Source organism: Rosa rugosa, chromosome 1 (genome assembly GCF_958449725.1).
Source record: "Rosa rugosa chromosome 1, drRosRugo1.1, whole genome shotgun sequence".
Lineage (NCBI taxonomy): Eukaryota > Viridiplantae > Streptophyta > Magnoliopsida > Rosales > Rosaceae > Rosa > Rosa rugosa.
Window position 1 is genome coordinate 42,751,948 of NC_084820.1, and position 18,102 is coordinate 42,770,049.

Sequence of the window (18,102 nt, forward strand, 5' to 3'; positions counted from 1 at the left end):
TTGCCCCTAACCATTCTTCATGAGTAGCAAGGAGAGTCCTGGACATGCTTGAGCCTCCATGTGTAACAGTGAACTAATTTTTCATGAGTAGCAAGGAATTAATTTAACGCGCAATAGCTTTTGCCATAACAACCGAAACCTCCATGTCCACATTAATTTTAATGCAGTGTTCTATTTTTATGCTACTGGTAAACTTGACAACACCAACAATGATGTGAGAAAATATTCCTTCCTCCATGGAAAAGTGATATGGTTTTGGAATAATGCTACCATTTCCAAAATGCTGTTCCTGTTTGACGCTACCACTCCCCTGTGTCTTCTACACTCCTTTAGAATGGTATTATACCTGAATTGTGATTGATGTGCCAGCTAGTGCACTTTTATGATTCTCTCAAGCTAGAAAGTTATGCCCAAAGCCCTATAGTCTGTCCCTGTCCTATCAAACCAAATCAACTAGCTACCCCTACCGCTACCCCAAACTTTGAGAAAATGAAGGGAAAATTACTCGCATGGTTGCTGTTGATGATCCTATCAAGCTTGGCTCTCACAAAGAGTAGTTCTTTCCATTTGGAACATCATCAAGGTGATATTAACCTCTCAAGGCCCATCGTACAAGAACAAGAAACTATTCATGGTAAGAATCAATCATAATTTATATTAGTTTGCAGTGATTTTTGGAGGCAAGTACCAATATCCATTCAAAAATCTAATTAAAGTTGGGCATACAATTGAAGGTGTACTTGGCACAATGAGACTGAATGGATCAGAAGAAGATTATGGACGAGGAAGCAACAAAGAACAAGAAGATTTGGTTGTTTCAGAAAAGGGACAGAAAGGGAAAACAGGAGTTTATGGCGGTGCAAATGTTGCTCATCACCCCCGTCAACAGAAAAGTAGTGCAACACCCCGCCCTAATCTCATCGCAAAAACCATGTTGCACGTAAGCTTCACTTTGGTTCTTATTTTTTCCTCCAGATTACTCTAAGATGTTTCCATCGATTCTATATATATATATATATAGAGTGTGAAGCTTGTTAGGGAGTATTCTCCCACTTTCTTTTAGAGTGACCTTCTGATGATGGCAGATTTTCATTTTCGAACTTTCCATTTGAGTGTCCTTAATTGGATGAACTTGGTGGTTGATTTCTGCGATTGAGAAAGGCTTTTCATGTTTGTTAGGTATATGTTTGATGAGTGGTTATATCTCACTTTATTGAGAAAGCAGGACTGCCGTTCTGCTACTAGTTTTTGCCGTGTGCAAGTTTTCGAATAATTGCATGTTGTGGATCAACTGGTTCCTGGATTTCCTATTCATCATGTAATTTTCCATTACTTTAGCGATTGGTTGTACGGTAATATTATGTACTCTATCTCTATCATCGAGAAAGAAGTTTGAAGCAAGGATTGTGAAAGTGATTAATAAAGGAGCAGGACTTCAAGTTGCTCTATGTTTTACTTAGAGAACTTCCATAGTAGGAAAACTCTATCTACAGAACTACTTACATGACACTAACTGATCGATAATCTGCTGAGCAATACTTGCATGATGTTATCATCCAAATAAAAGTTCAGACAAATAGGAGTTATAGGACCAAAATCCTACGAATCATGTAAGAACCAATACTACAACTGGTCTTGTAGCTTTAGCAAAATTATACTTATTGCAAACCCCACATCAATTATATAGGTCGCAACTGTTTTCAGAGTGATTTATCAAAAAAAAAAAAAAAAAAAAATTGTTTTCAGAGTGATTAATATGTGTACAGCATTTGTCCCACTTCGGGTTGAAGAAAATGTCAACTCACATAAGTATCATACTGACTTGAACAAGTATGAGGATAGAAGCACTAGGTGAGGAACATAACCACTTCAGAACAAATTTAGCAAACCTGAGGACGATCGGCAGAGGTTCAAACCGAACTAGATTTCTCAGCCAATTTGTTTCCTTATATGTCGTACAACAGCGATTTCATATGTTCCGATTGCAGGGAAATGGCAACTGATAAACTCCCCATCAGTAGTTGCACTTGGTAATACACAATGCCTACTCCTCATATCCGATACCACCAGGCGACCCCACCCAAAATCAGCATCATGGATAGGCAGCCTAACCCAACTAGTATTCCCAAGATGGGGACACCTAAAAGTATGAGCCCCATGACAAGGACTAACCGATCAAATTACTAACAATTAGTTTAAGGGATCGTCTACAGTACATTAATGTACCGATACATCAAGTAGACTAGGTTCAATACAGAGGTAGACTAGTTCAGTACATGGGTAGACATGCATGGAGTTAGTCTACCCTTGAACCGAGCTAGTCTATATCTGTATTGAACCTAGTCTACTTGATGTATCGGTACATTAATGTACTGAAGTATTTTCCTTAGTTTAAATCTAAATTAGATCAATTAAGATAATGAATTTTTGAATTTACATCGTTATCATTTTACCGGATCGATTCGTTAAATCTGTAATTTTTTTAATTACACCGGATACAAATAAGATTTAGATCAAAACTCGCTCCATTGGCCCCACTGGTGACGCTAATATTATTTTATGGCAGTTTTTTTTTTTTTTTTTTGAAGAAAGAATTGATAACATTAGATCAATACCTAATAAGCTAGAGTCTATAAAGCACTTACATAAGAACCCTGGTAAAGCCTTGATAACCTATTTAAGCTAATGCAAACCATTACAATCTCTGTGATGCTCACTGTTAAGCAAGCCTATGCAAAAAAAAAAAAAAAAAAAAAAAAGCCTCGTCATTCGAAAGGAAATCATTGATCTAACCATCATCACATGCCAGACACGCAATTGTGGTACATGCAAGATGCTGGAAACATCTTAGAAGACTCATAGAAGCTTTTGCACCTCGCACAAGCTTAATGCCCTGAAAAAGGAAAACAAAACAATATCAAGCTCCTTCCTTTTTGGGTTAGATCTTGTACCTTCATCTGACTTGTTCAACTTGTCCAGCAGGTTTGTTTTCACAACCTTCTTCCTGTCCACAGCACCATCAAACCTAGCAGCTCTAGACTTGCTTGCAGTACCATATAGGAGTTTATTTTTACTCCTCACTGGTCTCCCCTTCTTCTTCTTCTTCTTAGCAACCCCTTCTGCAGCTTGTTCCACCAGAACTATATTCATATCATTAAACTTCATATTCTTTTTTCCCACAGCAAGGCTTCATTTCAGCCTTTTTGGCGAGATGGTTACCTCCAACTCACCTCTATCATGCCTCTTACTAGTCACCGATTCTAGCATCATCTCAGCTGCATTCAATTCCCTGATGGTCACCTGCCGGCGTGATTTGAAAGCAGGAGCAGGCAAGAATTGTTCCGGTATCAAGTTCGGCACTTGAGTTCGAAAAACTAGGGTTTGGCCTTGCACAGAAACCCTAGTTTGGATGGCTGCAGTAAACCTGCTGCCACTGAACTATCCCATCCCAGAAATGGACTCCGTAGATCCACCTTGAAGCACAGCCAACTCCGGCGCCGGCGGTGCCCACTGATCACCCAAAACAATACGCTCAGTGGCCTCTTCCTCATCCAAGGCCAGCCCCGAGCATGGCAATCCTATGTGGATTACCAACCCACATACTCTACACCCGCCAAAAAACTTTTCATAATGAAATTTGCACAAAAATTCTACCTCATCCTCAACCCAATACCATCGTTGCAGCAATAAAGATCGAGTGAATGGTATCTCCACCCTAATCCGAAACTTGCCAGGCCGTTTCCCCGGTTTATGAATCTCCTGAAAATGGTATAACCAATCATCATCATGATCCTTTCAGATCTGAAAGCATGAGGGATACCCATTAGAGTTATCTAGTAAGAACTCTTCATTAGCGGCACTTGTTCCATCGGAGAAATGCCATCATACATAGACAACGCCACCGGGGCTCGAATAAAACCCCATGGAGCTCCCCCCCCCCCCCCCCCCCCCAAAGACTCAATCCCTGTCAGCCGGATCACCTACAGAGTCCCATTCACCCTCCATGCATTGCTAAACATCCCCAAAAACGAGCGAACCTTAAACTCCCTTGCAGTCAACAACTTACCCACCATGAACACATCAGATTGTCGTAGCCCTTTCCTTTTGGTTGGACGCAGGTCAACCTGCTTCTTCCCCTCAGCAAGCGCAAGAGAAGAAGGAAAACGAGCAGCCATATCATCAACAAAGCTCATCATGAAATCTATTGAAAGTTGCAAAGAAACCCTAACCCTAGCTCTATTTTGAGAGAGAGAGCAGCGGCTTCCAACTAGGTTTTTTTTTTTAAACTATTTTATGGTAGTCTTATCTACACGCCCATATTAAATTGATAATAGATTTGGTGCATGGAGGTGGGAATATAATACCCGAATTCTTAGAGCATCTCCAACAACATTAACTAAAATTCTTTCGTTTTGCTCAAAAATATAACTCAAACTTATTTTAACTAATTTTTTTTGAAAATTTCTCTAATTGTATTAGTTAAAATGGTTAAATATTTGTTACTCCTCAAACTTTTCCCTGAAAAACAGTTTAGTCCCTCGCCTTAGAAATTAAACTGGATAGTCCTTATTCTCTCTAATTCTCTCACAACAAATCCACGACATGCCCAAAATGACTATTATACCCTCACTTCCTCTTTTTATTATTTTTCTCTCCTTTTTTTCCTTTTTTATTTTCATTTTCTCTGGCTCTCTCTCTCTCTCCCCCCCTCCCAAGTTCGTATCGAACTGGGTTCATCTTCTTCCTCTCTCTCTCTCTCCCCCCCCCCCCACCAACTCCCCCAAGTTCGTATCGAACTGGGTTCATCTTCATCCACATCCCGGAGAACTGCATCGCCTGCGTTTTCATGTACCTGACTCCGCCGGAGATTTGCAACCTGGCCAAGCTCAACCTGGCGTTCCGCGGAGCGGCGTCGTCGGATGCGGTTTGGGAATCGAAGCTGCCCCCTAATTACCATGATCTGCTTGATTTGCTGCCTCCCGAGAGGTACCAGAACCTGTCGAAGAAGGACATCTTTGCCCTGCTCTCCCGCCCCATGCCTTACGACGATGGCAATAAGGTAGGGGATTGGGAATATTTAGGGTTTTGGGTTGGTGGAGTTGAGGGATTGGCTATGTTTTTTTTTGGGGGGTGGGGGGGGGGGGGGGTTTATTTTGCAAATTTAGGGTTTTGGGTTTGGAAATTTATTGAATTTGGTGTGGTTTTGCATGTGTTATGGCTGGACAGGGTCACCAGAAGGGTTTGCATGTCGATTTCTGCAAAGGCCATGGCTATAACAGGGATTGAGGATCGGCGATACTGGAATTGGATTCCTATAGAAGAATCAAGGTAATCTCTCAGTGGTTTGTTCATGCTTTTGTGCTGCGATTGCATTTTCAGCTGTAAACTGGGTCTCCATTGATGATGAATCTGTACTCTTATTGTGCTGCCTTTGCTACAGTTCTTGTGGAAAACTGGGTCTCCGTTGATGATGAATCTGTACTTTTATTATGTGTTTGTTCAGAACAAAGATGTGGCTCCTGTTTGTTGAGGAAGGAGAGGATCGACGATGAGAGGTCCGACGTAGGACGCAGCAGAGACTAGACCACCGGGTCCATGGTTTCAAGCCATCTCAGTTCGGTGGTGCGACTGGTGAATTCAAAAGGAGAACAAGAATCGATCTGTGAGAGAGAGAGAGAGAGAGAGATCCAAAGAAAATGAAAATAAAAAAGAAAAAAAAGGAGAGAAAAATAATAAAAAGAGGAAGTGAGGGTATAATAGTCATTTTGGGTCTGTCGTGGACTTGTTGTGCGAGAATTAGAGAGAATAAGGACTATCCAGTTTAATTTCAAAGGCGAGGGACTAAACTGTTTTTCAGCGAAAAGTTTGAGGAGTAACAAGTATTTAATCCTAGTTAAAATTTAGCTACATTCGAATAAATATTTATTTTTAATTGGTTAAACCTAAAAATATTATTAAATGTCTTTAGTTATTAACATAGAAGGAAATAATCGATTACATGTCACAATTTTGTTGACTATTAATGTTGTTATCTATACTCTCTCTCTGTTTTTTTTTTTTTTTTTTTTTTTGAAATGAGGGCTTGGTGCGGCTACCCTCCAGCCTTGATTAATGAAACTGCCGACACTACTAGAAATCTGTTCATAGACATCGCATGTTTTAAATCGGTCATACTTGCACATGATGTAAAAAAGTAATCTAACATCGTTTTACGAAAATACCGATTTAAATGTATATTATTAACATCAGTTCTTAAAATGACCGGTGTTAAAACTTTTGTTCAAAAATTTGCGGGAACCTAGTTTTGCAAAAAGTGCTAAGTCTTTTAAATGAATTGAAGAAGCGGGGACTAAAACTCAAAACTTTCACACTTTGAAAAAAAATTGCGCCCGACCCCAAAACTCTCACTCCCAAACCCTATCTCTCTCCCTCCCTCTCTCCCCCTCCCCCCTCCCCGCCCCCGACTCTCACTTTCTCTCTCTATGAACTATGGAGAATATTATGAACAAGCTACAGACCAAACCCCAAAATCAACGAAGATTTCTACAGCGGTACCCTCTCCGGCGGCGTCATCACTCTCGCCTCCTCCATCGTTATGCTTCTGCTCTTTTCCGAGGTCGTACCACAGCATCCCTTATTCCTCTTTTCCCTTTCTTTTCTTCTCTCTCTCTCTCTCTCTCTCTAATCAAAAAGGGGTTCTGAAACGCGCCGAGCCTTCCTCACCGCCTCCGACTCTCCGATCCGTCTTCGACTTGGTTTATGAGGTACCCTGTCTTTCTCTGCATCTGCTTTGCGATCTCTTTGCCTTTGCTTCCTTTTATCTTCTATAAAGTTTGCTGCTTTTGATTACATGTTATTGGGTCACAGATTTGGTCCTTTATCTAATTGGATTCTTTCAACTATTTCGAGGGAAATTTTGATTCTTTCTCTTGATGGGTTATGCTTGTATAAGATTATTAGTTCAATTTATTGATCTTATCTTGCTGTATCCTATCTAATTTAGCTCTTTGAAGTGCGGTCACAGGCGGGTTACGGGTTTGAGAAAATTCCACTCCTTTTTCTTAGAACCCTAATTTTTTTTCCAATGACCTAATTTTTCTTTGTGGCTTTTGCAGGAACCACCGCTGACGATCTCTTCCCGCTGTTTGATAAGTACGGGAAGGTCGTCGACGTGTTTATCCCCCGAGATCGGAGGACCGGCGATTCGCTCGGCTTGGCTTTTGTGCGGTATAAGTTGATGAGGCGGCCAAGGCCGTGGATAAGCTCGACGGTGAGATGGTTACTGATCTCGAAAGGTTTGGGTGGAAGAAGATAAGGTTTTGTGATTTTGATGAATTGGGGGTTTTTGGTTTCAGGGAGAGTTGTGGATGGGAGAGAGATTATGGTTCAGTTTTCTAAGTATGGTCCAAATGCTAAAAGGATGTAAGTTTTGCGATATCTTTTATGATAATTTGTGCTGGGTTTCGTGTCGATTTTGGTTGTGGATTTTGGTTGGGATTGTTGCTGTTTTTATTAATTTGAAGTGTTTGTGTTATGTTTCCAAGCTCTAGTCACAAGGGAAAGATAAGTGAATCTTCCTCCAAGTTGAAAAGCAGCTCATGAAGCCGTAGCCCTCGTCCAAGGTGAGGTTCTTTCTTGGGCTGAATTTGGGTGAACATAAAATGGTGTACTCTGTCATTGTGTAAACATGCTGAAGAATATTCAAAAAAAAAAAAAAAACATGCTGAAGAATGCTAAAGAATGAAAACACATTGCTGTTTTCTGTAGTAGGTTGGGATTGCTGATCTTATTTGATAAATTAAAAAAAAAAAAAAAAAAAAAGGGAAAGTATCAGACTTTGTGATCTGATTTGTAGTTGCTGGTTCTTTAGCATTACTACACTTCCACTTGGAGTTACCTTCTGATAAAGTTATATGTTAGTGCAGAATTGATCGAGGACCAGTTACTTTGTTACTACTTGATGGTTGTGGATGTACATATGTAGCAGTTTGATGGTTGTGGCTTACCTACAGCATAGGGTCTAGCAGCTTAGATGATCAAATTCGTGTTTTTTTGTTGTTATTTTGTTTAATCCTTATCTTTTTGTTTGGGAGGATTATGTAATTTTGTTTTTTTCAAGGGTCTTATACCAAGATCTTGGGTCCCCATTTCTTTTTTTTTAGTGTTGGTTGCATGAATTATTGTTGTCTTGTTGTTAGGGTGCCCCAGCATAAGGAAGAGGATCAAAAGCCTCTTTAGCAGGGCTCAGTTGGTCTGTTTTTTTTCCCCAGTAGTTGGAATGCCTACTTCCGCGGATCCCAAACATATTTTTTATTTTTACATTCTTTGAATGGCTGGATGAGGAGCTCAACTTTCATGTTTATGCTGCATGATGTCGATGATGTCTGTTTTTGGTTTCCTTCTTTCGACTATTCAACTGGACAGCTGTCTTTGCTTGGAGTTTTTTCAGGATTGAGTTTATTATTATTATTATTATTATTATTATTTTTATTTTTATTTTTATAATACTCAATGGTTCCCAGGTTTCCATCTACATGTTAAGATGATATGAATTAGATGTAGTTTCATTGCTATCGCTACTGTCTTTGTAGTATCTTCTGTGCCTGGTGAAAACTTGTAGGGTTGTAGCAGTAACATGGCATTTTCCAAATATTGCTGATTATCTGCGATAGTCTATTTGTAGAAACTAGTGTGCAGCATCTGATTCTTTACTTTTTAGGTATCGAGATGAATACAAGGATAGGGATTACAAATGGAGAAGTCGCAGTCGAAGTAGGGACAGATATGACCGTGATAGGCACCATAGGAGTGAAAGAAAGCATCGCTACAGAAGCAGGAGCCGCAATAATCGTAAAAGGAGCAAATATGATGATGAGCTGCGTAGTCGGAGCCGGTCCTATGGAAGGTACAGAATCCTGCCTCTCCCCAAGGTAGTCGGAGCCGGTCCTATATATTGCTGGAGTTTCACAAGAAAGGGAGGTACAATGCGAAGCGCAGCGGAAATATGGCTTCTGTGGTGGTTTTGACCTCCCAATTGAGAGATGGAGTTGCTGGCCCAACTCTGCGCATTCCTGTGCCTGTAGGTTTGTGGAAGAATAGAATTCGGAAACTTTGTTTATCGAAGAATTTTGGTTTTATTCGGAGTTGATATGTTCTGTAGTGTCATTAGTAATTAGTGGAACTATGTTGATAGGATGGTGAATGTGATAAATGTGCATTTGGCTTATATATGAATCTGTGCTCGTGTTAGGTACTGTTGTGAAGCGGAAACGAGGGACGCTGTTGCGTGATCTAGCCCAGCCAGGTGATGAAATCCTTGTAGCGAGGGATGGACAAGGAGGGGTGAGGCATCATGCATCTTAATTGGAATGGAAATTTTCAGTATTTTCTGTGTAGAATTAGAACTGTTTTGAGTATTATCGAGACTATCTTTGCATAATACTGATTTGAATATTGATGTGCATTTGCATTTGCATTTGATTCTCTTGGGTTTTGTGCAGATTAGCTTGGTAGAAATGCCAGAGCATAGCAAGAAAAGGTTGATGGCTTTGACCACTAATGTGATGAGAGATGATAGTGATAAGGTAAAGTGGTCATGCTTATTCTCACTTGTAATTCCGATGTGAATTATGTGTATTGAGATTCACTGCCTTTTTAGTACCTTTTAAGCTCAGTCATGTCGGTATTTCTTTTTGTTGAGTTTAGTAATACCAGAAATCACTGTCATTAGGTTTATGTTGCACTGTGAAACTGACTTTGTCATTCTCTTGCAGGGCCTTGGATTACAAGTTGTGAAATATTTGGCTGCGAAATATGAAGAGCTAGGGTGTGAAGTGAAATGGATGGGCAAGCCTGATAAGGTGATCGATCTAGTCACATTGGTCTGGTTACCGCTGTTAACTTCACTTCATGTGAACCTTTAGCTTAATACATATTTCTCTTGCACTTGACTACCAAGATGAATTTTGAGCAAGGCTACTTTTTGCTTTGAAGCAAAGTTTGGTGTAGAAATTTTGTAGATTGTTGCTCATATGTTTCTAGGATATCCTTTGTAGGTTTTGGGGTTTTCTTTTGTGACATATGTTCAATCATGAATTTGGAAAGAAAATTAATGGAAAGCCCCAATTTTTGGATGATTATGAAATGCATTTCTTTTCCCAGCAGCAGCTAGATGCAAACTTAGCTCATCACGCTTGTCAAAATGAAGTGAAGTATATAAAAGCATAACAAAACAGTAATGCCAAGGAAAACGAAGTCACTTGAGAGATTAGAAATCAGTATCAAAATGAAAATCGATGTCTTATGATTATTAATATGGATCTCCAGTGGTATCCTGTTTCTTTTAGTTTAATTCTTCAAATTCCATCACTTAATTTCCAATTTTGGGAATGAATTCTTGTTTTTTTATGTGCAGAAATGGATATATCAGAGTCTGGGGATAAAAACCCATTGATGCTTTTGTCTACTTGAAGTGTATTTGATAATTGGTGCTATTTTATTCGGTAAGATTTATCAAATTATGCAATCTGAATTACTCGGTGTTCGAATTCACTTATGACCTTTTGTTTTCAATAAAATTGTCACTGCACCTAAGGTTTTAGAATACTCTAATTATCTTAATGGTATTTGAAAGGGGTTGTTAGATTTTCTATGCAGTTAAATCTTTAGGTTTTTGTTTTTATTGACATTGTCTCTGATAATTTGGGGGTTTTATTTGTGTGTTATATGAGTTCTTTTTGAATTACATGAAGCTGAAAAAGCCATGAACTCTAGACAGGGGGAAGGTGGCCTCCATGGGTGGTGATGACTAAGAGAGATTGAAGCATTTGGAGAATGCTGATAGTCTGTTAATACTCAATTAAATAATTAAGGTAGAAGTATTTAAGTTCCAAGTGTGCAAGAGATGTGTACAAAAGATTTTTGTGTAGTTTGTTTATGCATTTTATTTGGGTTTACCAATTTTCAAGTATTGTAAGAGAACAATGAATTCAAGCTTTACTTTTTTTCCTTATAGCACGAGAATTGTGTCCAACTGACAATAAGTTGATGCTTTTGCTTGATGCAGGTGACACCACTTCATTGTCATCTGAGCTTCACAAATAGTGTGGGTGGAGGTATGCTCTTTTCCTCTAATTTAAATGGTTTCTGCACTGGGACTTTCCTTTGTGTCATTGTGTTAGCATAGAAGATCATTTCTATTGGCTTTTACTTCAGCAGTTTTACATAATGCATGATTATTGCTAGGTTTGGTTACTGTATTACTTTGTGAGCTATCATTGCTTGATTTGCATAATCAATTACAATTTACAATTGGCTATCTTTAATACTCTACTTTTAGTATTCTATTAGACTTTATTGATTACTAATATCATCTTTAATTGAGCTCAGATCAATGAATTTTGGATGTCTCTACTGTGAACTAACCTAAGATCTTATGAACATGTAGACCCTCGACTAGACTCATAAGCCCAAGAGCAAAGTACAAATTAAATTTGGAGATTTTACTACTACAAGAGGTGTCAATAAAAAGTGAACATCATTACCAGATGGTCTATGTGTGACACCATTGGCCTGCCCAGGGAAATAGAAAAGAGAAATACCAATGGGATCAAGAAGACAAGAAGCACCTGGATATCTTCCACTGGATTGACATCTAAGTATAGAAGACTTTGCTGAATAGCTTTAAGGCAGTTGGTTTCAAGATTAGTAGGAATAGGAATACAAGGGTGCTCAAACATGTAGCTTATTTTAGTTTGAAAACGACCTCATGACTATTTTCATGATACTGTTTCCTATTGACATTCAATTGAAGATCATTGTATTTGTTAATTTGTTATTAATATAAATTTTTTTTTTATCATATGATATATATTAAGACCGTAACTGGGAAACAACATCAATATTGTAATGGAAATTAGTAGAACGAAAGTAGATTTTAATTAAAAATATTTTTTTTTTTAAATAGAACAATTGCGACGGGGCTCTAATGTCGCCAATAAATTTTTGACTGATAGTGCATTTTTTTACGACATACAAAAATGTGTCGCAAAATCCGTCGGAAATAGTATTTACGACGTTTGTGATTTGTTGTACATAATGGTTAAACATTTGCGACGCGTGCTCAACCGTCGCAAAGCCGTCGTAAAAAACTTTTTGCGACGCTTTTTCATATTTTTACGACGTTTTTTATCCGTAGTAAAAAGTCAATTTTTTTGTAGTGCATTGAACATCGTTTTGCTTAAATGAAAACGATGTGATGTGTTAAATGAAACATCCGTCCTTAAAAAAAACCGATGACGCCTAAAGATACAGACATCGTTCCTAAGAAAATAATGTGCCAACCTACATGTAAAAATGGCCACGAACAAACAATACTCATGGGAACTGATGTCTACAAGTGTACTGGACATCGCTTCTGGAATAGAAATCGATGCAAATGTTCACGTAGGTATTGTTCGACATATACTTTATTAAGCATAAAATGTGAAAATATGAAGAATTAGACATACCTAACATACAAAAATATGATGATTATAACGATTATACATCGATTTGTTTTTTAGAATCGATGTTGGTTGTTGTATGGGACATCTGTTAAAAACGCGCTTATACTGATGTCTATATCTTTCTCTACACCCACTAAGACATAGGTCGAAAATTAGTTTAACATCAGTTCTGGACTGATGTCTATGAACAAAATTCTAGTAGTGCGAATACAAAGGGGGGACATTGAGCTTAAACCCCTTATTACAATAAGCATCTAGAGCACCTCCTGAAATAATATCAGAAAACTCTACAAAAGACATGTATTCTAACAAGCACCAATTAGCAAAGAGTGCACTATTAGCTACTCTATTTGCTTTGACAAAGCGGTGACATAACGGAAAGATAACTCGATTGCAGCGAAGCATAAATACCAAAATCACAACTTTCCTACTATGTTGCCGCCGGAAAATAAATCTGACGACACTTAGTTTCATTCTGCCACTAGGAGGCTGCGACTATTTAACCAAGGATCGTCGCCTCACTAGGTCAGATAAGGCACTTTGAGTGCACACACAGACATTTAGCCCGACTAACCCTACAAGATTCATATAGGGACTTCTTACACGCCAATAGCGAGACATACCGAAACAACTAATTAAAATAAGACTAAAAACATAAAATAACCAACTAGCCCAGTGTAACGCCCCAAGCTGCACCTCACCAGCTTAAGCACGTCACAGTGCCGCGAGCCTCTAAAACATAAACCGAACGCTCGATTTACATTCTAGAGAACCGCTAGGCATTTCGTTTGAAAACTTTTCGTATAAACACAGCGGAAGCTACAAATATTTTTGAGGTGAAAAACTTGAGTTGTTAAAACCTATTTCACTCGTCCAGTACTTGGATAAGGATCACACGAAGTATGAATTTCAATGAAAGAGAATTCGACTAAATTTGACACGATGCTAAATATCTACAAGTTCCGAAACACGAAGTTCGAGAAATAGAATCTGAAACAGAATCCAAACAATGATTTACCGAACTTGTTCCGCACACCCAGCTCCGTCCGCTACTGTCCCGTCACCAGTGCACAGTACCTGCATCCACACTGTTGTAGGGGTGAGTTTTCGTCCTCGCTGCTCAACAGGAACTCTATCTCGACTAGATTTGAAAATCGGTAAATAAATTATTGAGGCCTCAGTATGAAAACATGCTTAATCCAAGTGTTTAAAAGAAACGACAAACTTTAATGTTTTTCAACTTGAAAACTGATGCATGATGCTTAAACAACTACGGCGCCAAATCCAAGTTTTACCTGATGGCCGGTCCCATAGACCCACTACACGACCTTACCTCAATTTAATTTATCACCAGGTAAGCGTAGCGAGAGCGTCCGCTACCTAGCTACACACACGGATCGGGTCGTCATTGCGATCGCTCACCGTCCGACCGGTGTAACTAACCCTCCGGAGGTTTTGGGGATCGAACCCAAGGAAGTCAGAGCCACCCTTCGCTCTCAAGCCATCACATTTCTCACATGGTTTGGTTAGTATGCATTGCATTTGAACATAACCAAACCATACCAACTAACATGCATCATTTAATAACAATATAAGAAAATCACTAACCGAGGAGAGTCCTGAATCCCTACCTGGATTCCGATGCTTTTTCTTACGTACTCCGAGAGTCGCGAACCTTCGGTTCCTCAGGTAACTGGAGTCCTGAGTTCCAACATTTTCAACGGTTAATAACTTTTGAACAGTTAAACGAAATCTCGACGATTAATATATCGTCCAAACCAACTTTTCCTGGTTTGACCCGGAGTTGACCACTTTGACTATCGTTTGACCAACATTTCTTAGTTTGACCAGTGTTGACCGATTTGACCCTATTTGACCAATCGCCACAAATTCGATAATTATCTCAATTATCGAAAATTTTACCATTTATTGTTCTTAGACTTTTCGCCAATCATAACCATATCAAGATGTTTCTCAAATCAACACAATTTCCTTTTCAATTAGGTGCACCCCGAAAATTACTAAGGGCACCCAACATTAAACATAAACCATGACTAGCTTTCTATTTAAATACCAAGGTCTCATGGTGTAGCATTCAGCATCCATAAACCATGATAAACAAAACCATGATTATGCCATATTGATTTAGTCTCAATCCAAAATATCATAGCATGCCCTGGTTAATTTTCCATGACCAATAGTCAAGCAAAAGGAAACCACCACGTACAATTCAACCTCACATGTCCAATTAACAATCAAGATAGACCACCTTTAATTCTAATCAGAAAGCAACAACCCAATCTAAACACACACCAAGTAATGCAGGATTCCACGTACACTACTCGTGTGCTCCCAACAAATCAACTACAACACAATTGATATATTCCAAAGGTTACGTGAATGACATGCAGCTCACCTCTCCAACCAAATAGAAGGCAGATTATTCATTCAAGCAAATCCTGTCTTGCAGGGAAAAGTACAGCAGAGATGAAAACTACCACGACGAGATTCTTCTTCTGCGTTAACATATAATTAAGGTACGGTGATCAATCAATCATGAATCCGTCTTCCAAAATGAACCCAAACAATCGACAATTTCTTACCTTCGTTCCAATTAGATACAACTTCTGCTTTTCAACAAGATCAAGCCTCACTCTAAGTTCTAGGACCAGGAACATCATCAACGTCAGCCCAAGAAGCATTGGAAAAGCCGCCGTGCACTGAGTTTCCGACAAAACCCATAGACACCCAAAACATCAATCATTAAGACTTGATCGAAACCAAAAACCAATCATAGCACGACGTAGAGAACGATGAGAGGGTTATGTTTCATACCACATGCAGACAAATCGGTGACCGGAGTCGCCGGAAATTGCCACGAAATCACCGGAGCAGTCTGGTCTTCTCGGCGTCGATTCGACCTCCACAGTCGACGAACGATCAAGATAGGGACAGTACCGTGACGGTGACGACAAGACGAAGAGAACGGTGCCAGTTCGCCGTCGTGGGGTGACCGGACGCCGGAGTTGTGGCCGGGTCACATGATCGGGTCGCCAGGTCTCTCTTGCGGATTGAGAGCTCGGAAGCTTCTAGGTAGATCTAGTACATTTGATCTGATCCCACCCTTATATAATTGAAAGCAATGGCTGTGATGAAGCGGTGGGGATTTTAGACGGCTAGGATAACACCACCCAATTTCTTTTTCCCCATTTAATATTTTTTCACAATTCCAAAACTTCAGAAATTCATAACAATTAGCTCGGGTATCCGAAAAATTCCCCGAAAATTTCCACAAACTCGTCATGTTGTGCACTTTATTATGCAATCCTTAAATAGAGGATTTTTCGTTCCTGAAAATATTCTCGAGCACCTTGATGACTACCGAGATCGTTAAGTAGTCTATCGAACGATCTCAATTTAGCTCGTTAAACTTTTTCGGGGCTCACAGTTCCACCCCCCTTAAATAAATTTCGTCCTCGAAATTTCATGATTGGTCAAACGGTCAATAATTCTTTGCTTTTCATGTCGGACTCCAGTACCCATAACAATTCTCATTCATGGTTTCCTGTGGTACAACTCGACTCTTACTAGTCATATATATCACCATCGGAGCTAACATTTTTCTTTAACCAAGTGTTCCTCAATTATCATCCACAGGATACACTTCGCTCCGATTAATTACATTCTTCTGTAACCACAAGACTTTTCTTATATCAACAAGACTGAGTAATTAACAATTTCATTACTCTCCTCGTAACACTACCATACTCGTTATTTCCACAGACAATTCGTGTGGGTAACTACTAACCTTGTTATCCCAACACAATACTGCCACAGTTGGTAACTCATAGCCAACTCACGTCTTCATCCAATTCCCGCTCACTACAAGCACACCGTTATCCGGGAATTTGAACTTAACCAGAGACATATGCAACTACCCGTAAGTATAATTATGTTCCCCTCGTGGATCTCCCATCAACTATGAACAACAAGTAGACGTCGTCGTTACTAACATGAAATTCGCAATTCACCGTGTAAGAGGTCACTGTCCTCAGAAGGACAAACACACGCGAAGTTGGCTGAGCATCCGTCTTTCTATACTAGAAAAGCACGACGGAACCTAACAGCTGATTTCTAAAAGTTATTCTACGGATTTCCACGCGGAGACACTTTACGAATTACCTCGTAGTGTACTCGAGTTCGTTACGTATTCGTATATGACTGTCGTTTTGGCTAACGCATCCACTCCACAAACTCGAAGGCCAAGTACTTCTTCCAACCACGTGGACGATATGCCCCGTGTTAACAACATTGAATCATGTTGCTCTTCCGAAAATCAACTACGTGGCAACGGGTCTTTGGACGCTAGTTTTTCGAATCGATGATCAGTCCTGATAACAAGCTTCAATAAGCGCTTCCATCATAAGTCGACGAAATTCGAGGATCACCGTTAAAGGTTTACCTCTTGGAGACTGAAGGCTCACACACTTCCACATATAGCATAGCGTCGATCTCGAAAGTTTCACCAAAATGTAGAGGGGCTAATGGTTAAGCAACCATGAACAACAGTCGTAAAGAACTTGACGTCAAATCACTTTTCCAGGTCACACGTCGTTCAGACCATGTCAAGCCATGTAGCTGAAGTCGCAAGTAGCGTTCCTGATGGCGACGACGCAAGCTTTCCGCCTTTCGTTCTTTGCACGTCTCTTTCTTGCCTTTCGGTTGCCAATCGTCTAGTAGTGTAGTGAATATCCTCCCTTACTACAGTTTACGTTGAACTTGACTTATATGGATAAGCAACCGAAAACAATGCTCAAAACTTCGTTTTGCAAATTTCCTAAGAAAAGGAATTTGAGCTCTAGGAAATTCCAAATGATTTCCAATACCACAACTGTAAACTTACAAGAAGGGAAGTGAAAATTTTTTTTACGAAAACAACTTGCAAATAAGTTTTTCAAATTTTTCCTTTCTCGTAAAGCAGATTTGGAAAAATGGCCACGACTTTATGTCCAGTAGAAATGAAGTGAAATTTTCCAGATCATTGGCCAAAATGCCGAACATTGTTGTGTTAAAATTTTCAAAATTTCGAAGCTCTGGAAGTCATTAGAAATTGATTCCAAAGTTACTGCAACGGGAAAATCAGCAAAACTTTGAGATTAAAAATCTCAGCCTTGAGACTGTTTCGGAGGGTTAATATTCCTCACCTTTGGGTGAAATTGGTTGGAATTGAAAACAATTGTGAAATCACTTTAATCGAAATACTTTTGCAACCGGAAAAACTCTCTCAAAACACAAGATCTTTTAAACCTTGGAAACAATTGAAATGGAGAAGTCTAAATGTTGAACTAGCATGATTTCAACCACAACCAAAACTTTAATAATGCAAGAAAACTGTAGAACAACACCAACCACAAAAAGAAAATAAAAGTCAACAAAATTAGCAAGGAAGAAATACTTGCAATCTTCCTAGGGTCCTTACCGGTAACACGCGTTGTTGTAAACGGCCAGATTCGCAGAGATTCGCCTGCCCTTCCTTGATAGACATATCACTCGATGACCTTTCGTTGTCGACTTCGGCAAATGGTGGAGCTCCGAA

At 39.4% G+C, this 18,102-nt stretch overlaps 1 protein-coding gene, 1 long non-coding RNA gene and 1 pseudogene across 3 annotated transcripts; 2 read left to right on the forward strand and 1 right to left on the reverse strand.

Moving 5' to 3' along the window:
- The first annotated feature begins 414 nt into the window (after positions 1–414).
- On the forward strand, positions 415–1,464 carry LOC133737938 (uncharacterized). Of its 2 annotated transcripts, XM_062165404.1 has the most exons (3): positions 415–634; positions 735–940; positions 1,180–1,464. In XM_062165404.1, the coding sequence occupies exons 1-3, from the start codon at positions 490–492 to the stop codon at positions 1,189–1,191; spliced, it is 363 nt and encodes a 120-aa protein (XP_062021388.1). In that variant the 5' UTR covers positions 415–489; the 3' UTR covers positions 1,192–1,464. The 2 variants fall into 2 exon arrangements, with proteins under 2 accessions (XP_062021388.1, XP_062021383.1); XM_062165399.1 differs by having other exon boundaries at positions 416–634; positions 735–1,464.
- Positions 1,465–4,846: 3,382 nt separating this feature from the next.
- Positions 4,847–9,651, forward strand: LOC133728483 (peptidyl-prolyl cis-trans isomerase cyp6-like; annotated as a pseudogene).
- Positions 9,652–14,661: 5,010 nt separating this feature from the next.
- LOC133706559 (uncharacterized) lies at positions 14,662–15,587 on the reverse strand. The gene is made up of 3 exons (XR_009844600.1): positions 15,342–15,587; positions 15,110–15,226; positions 14,662–15,022 (listed from the first exon to the last, which is right to left on the reverse strand). It is a non-coding gene; the product is annotated as an uncharacterized LOC133706559 (long non-coding RNA).
- Positions 15,588–18,102: the final 2,515 nt, after the last annotated feature.

Coding starts and splice junctions, on each gene's coding strand:
- LOC133737938 (XM_062165399.1), top strand. CDS start 490: ATGAAGGGAAAATTACTCGCATGGTTGCTGTTGATGATCCTATCAAGC. Junction 635..734: donor AGAACAAGAAACTATTCATG/GTAAGAATCAAT, acceptor ATACAATTGAAG/GTGTACTTGGCACAATGAGA.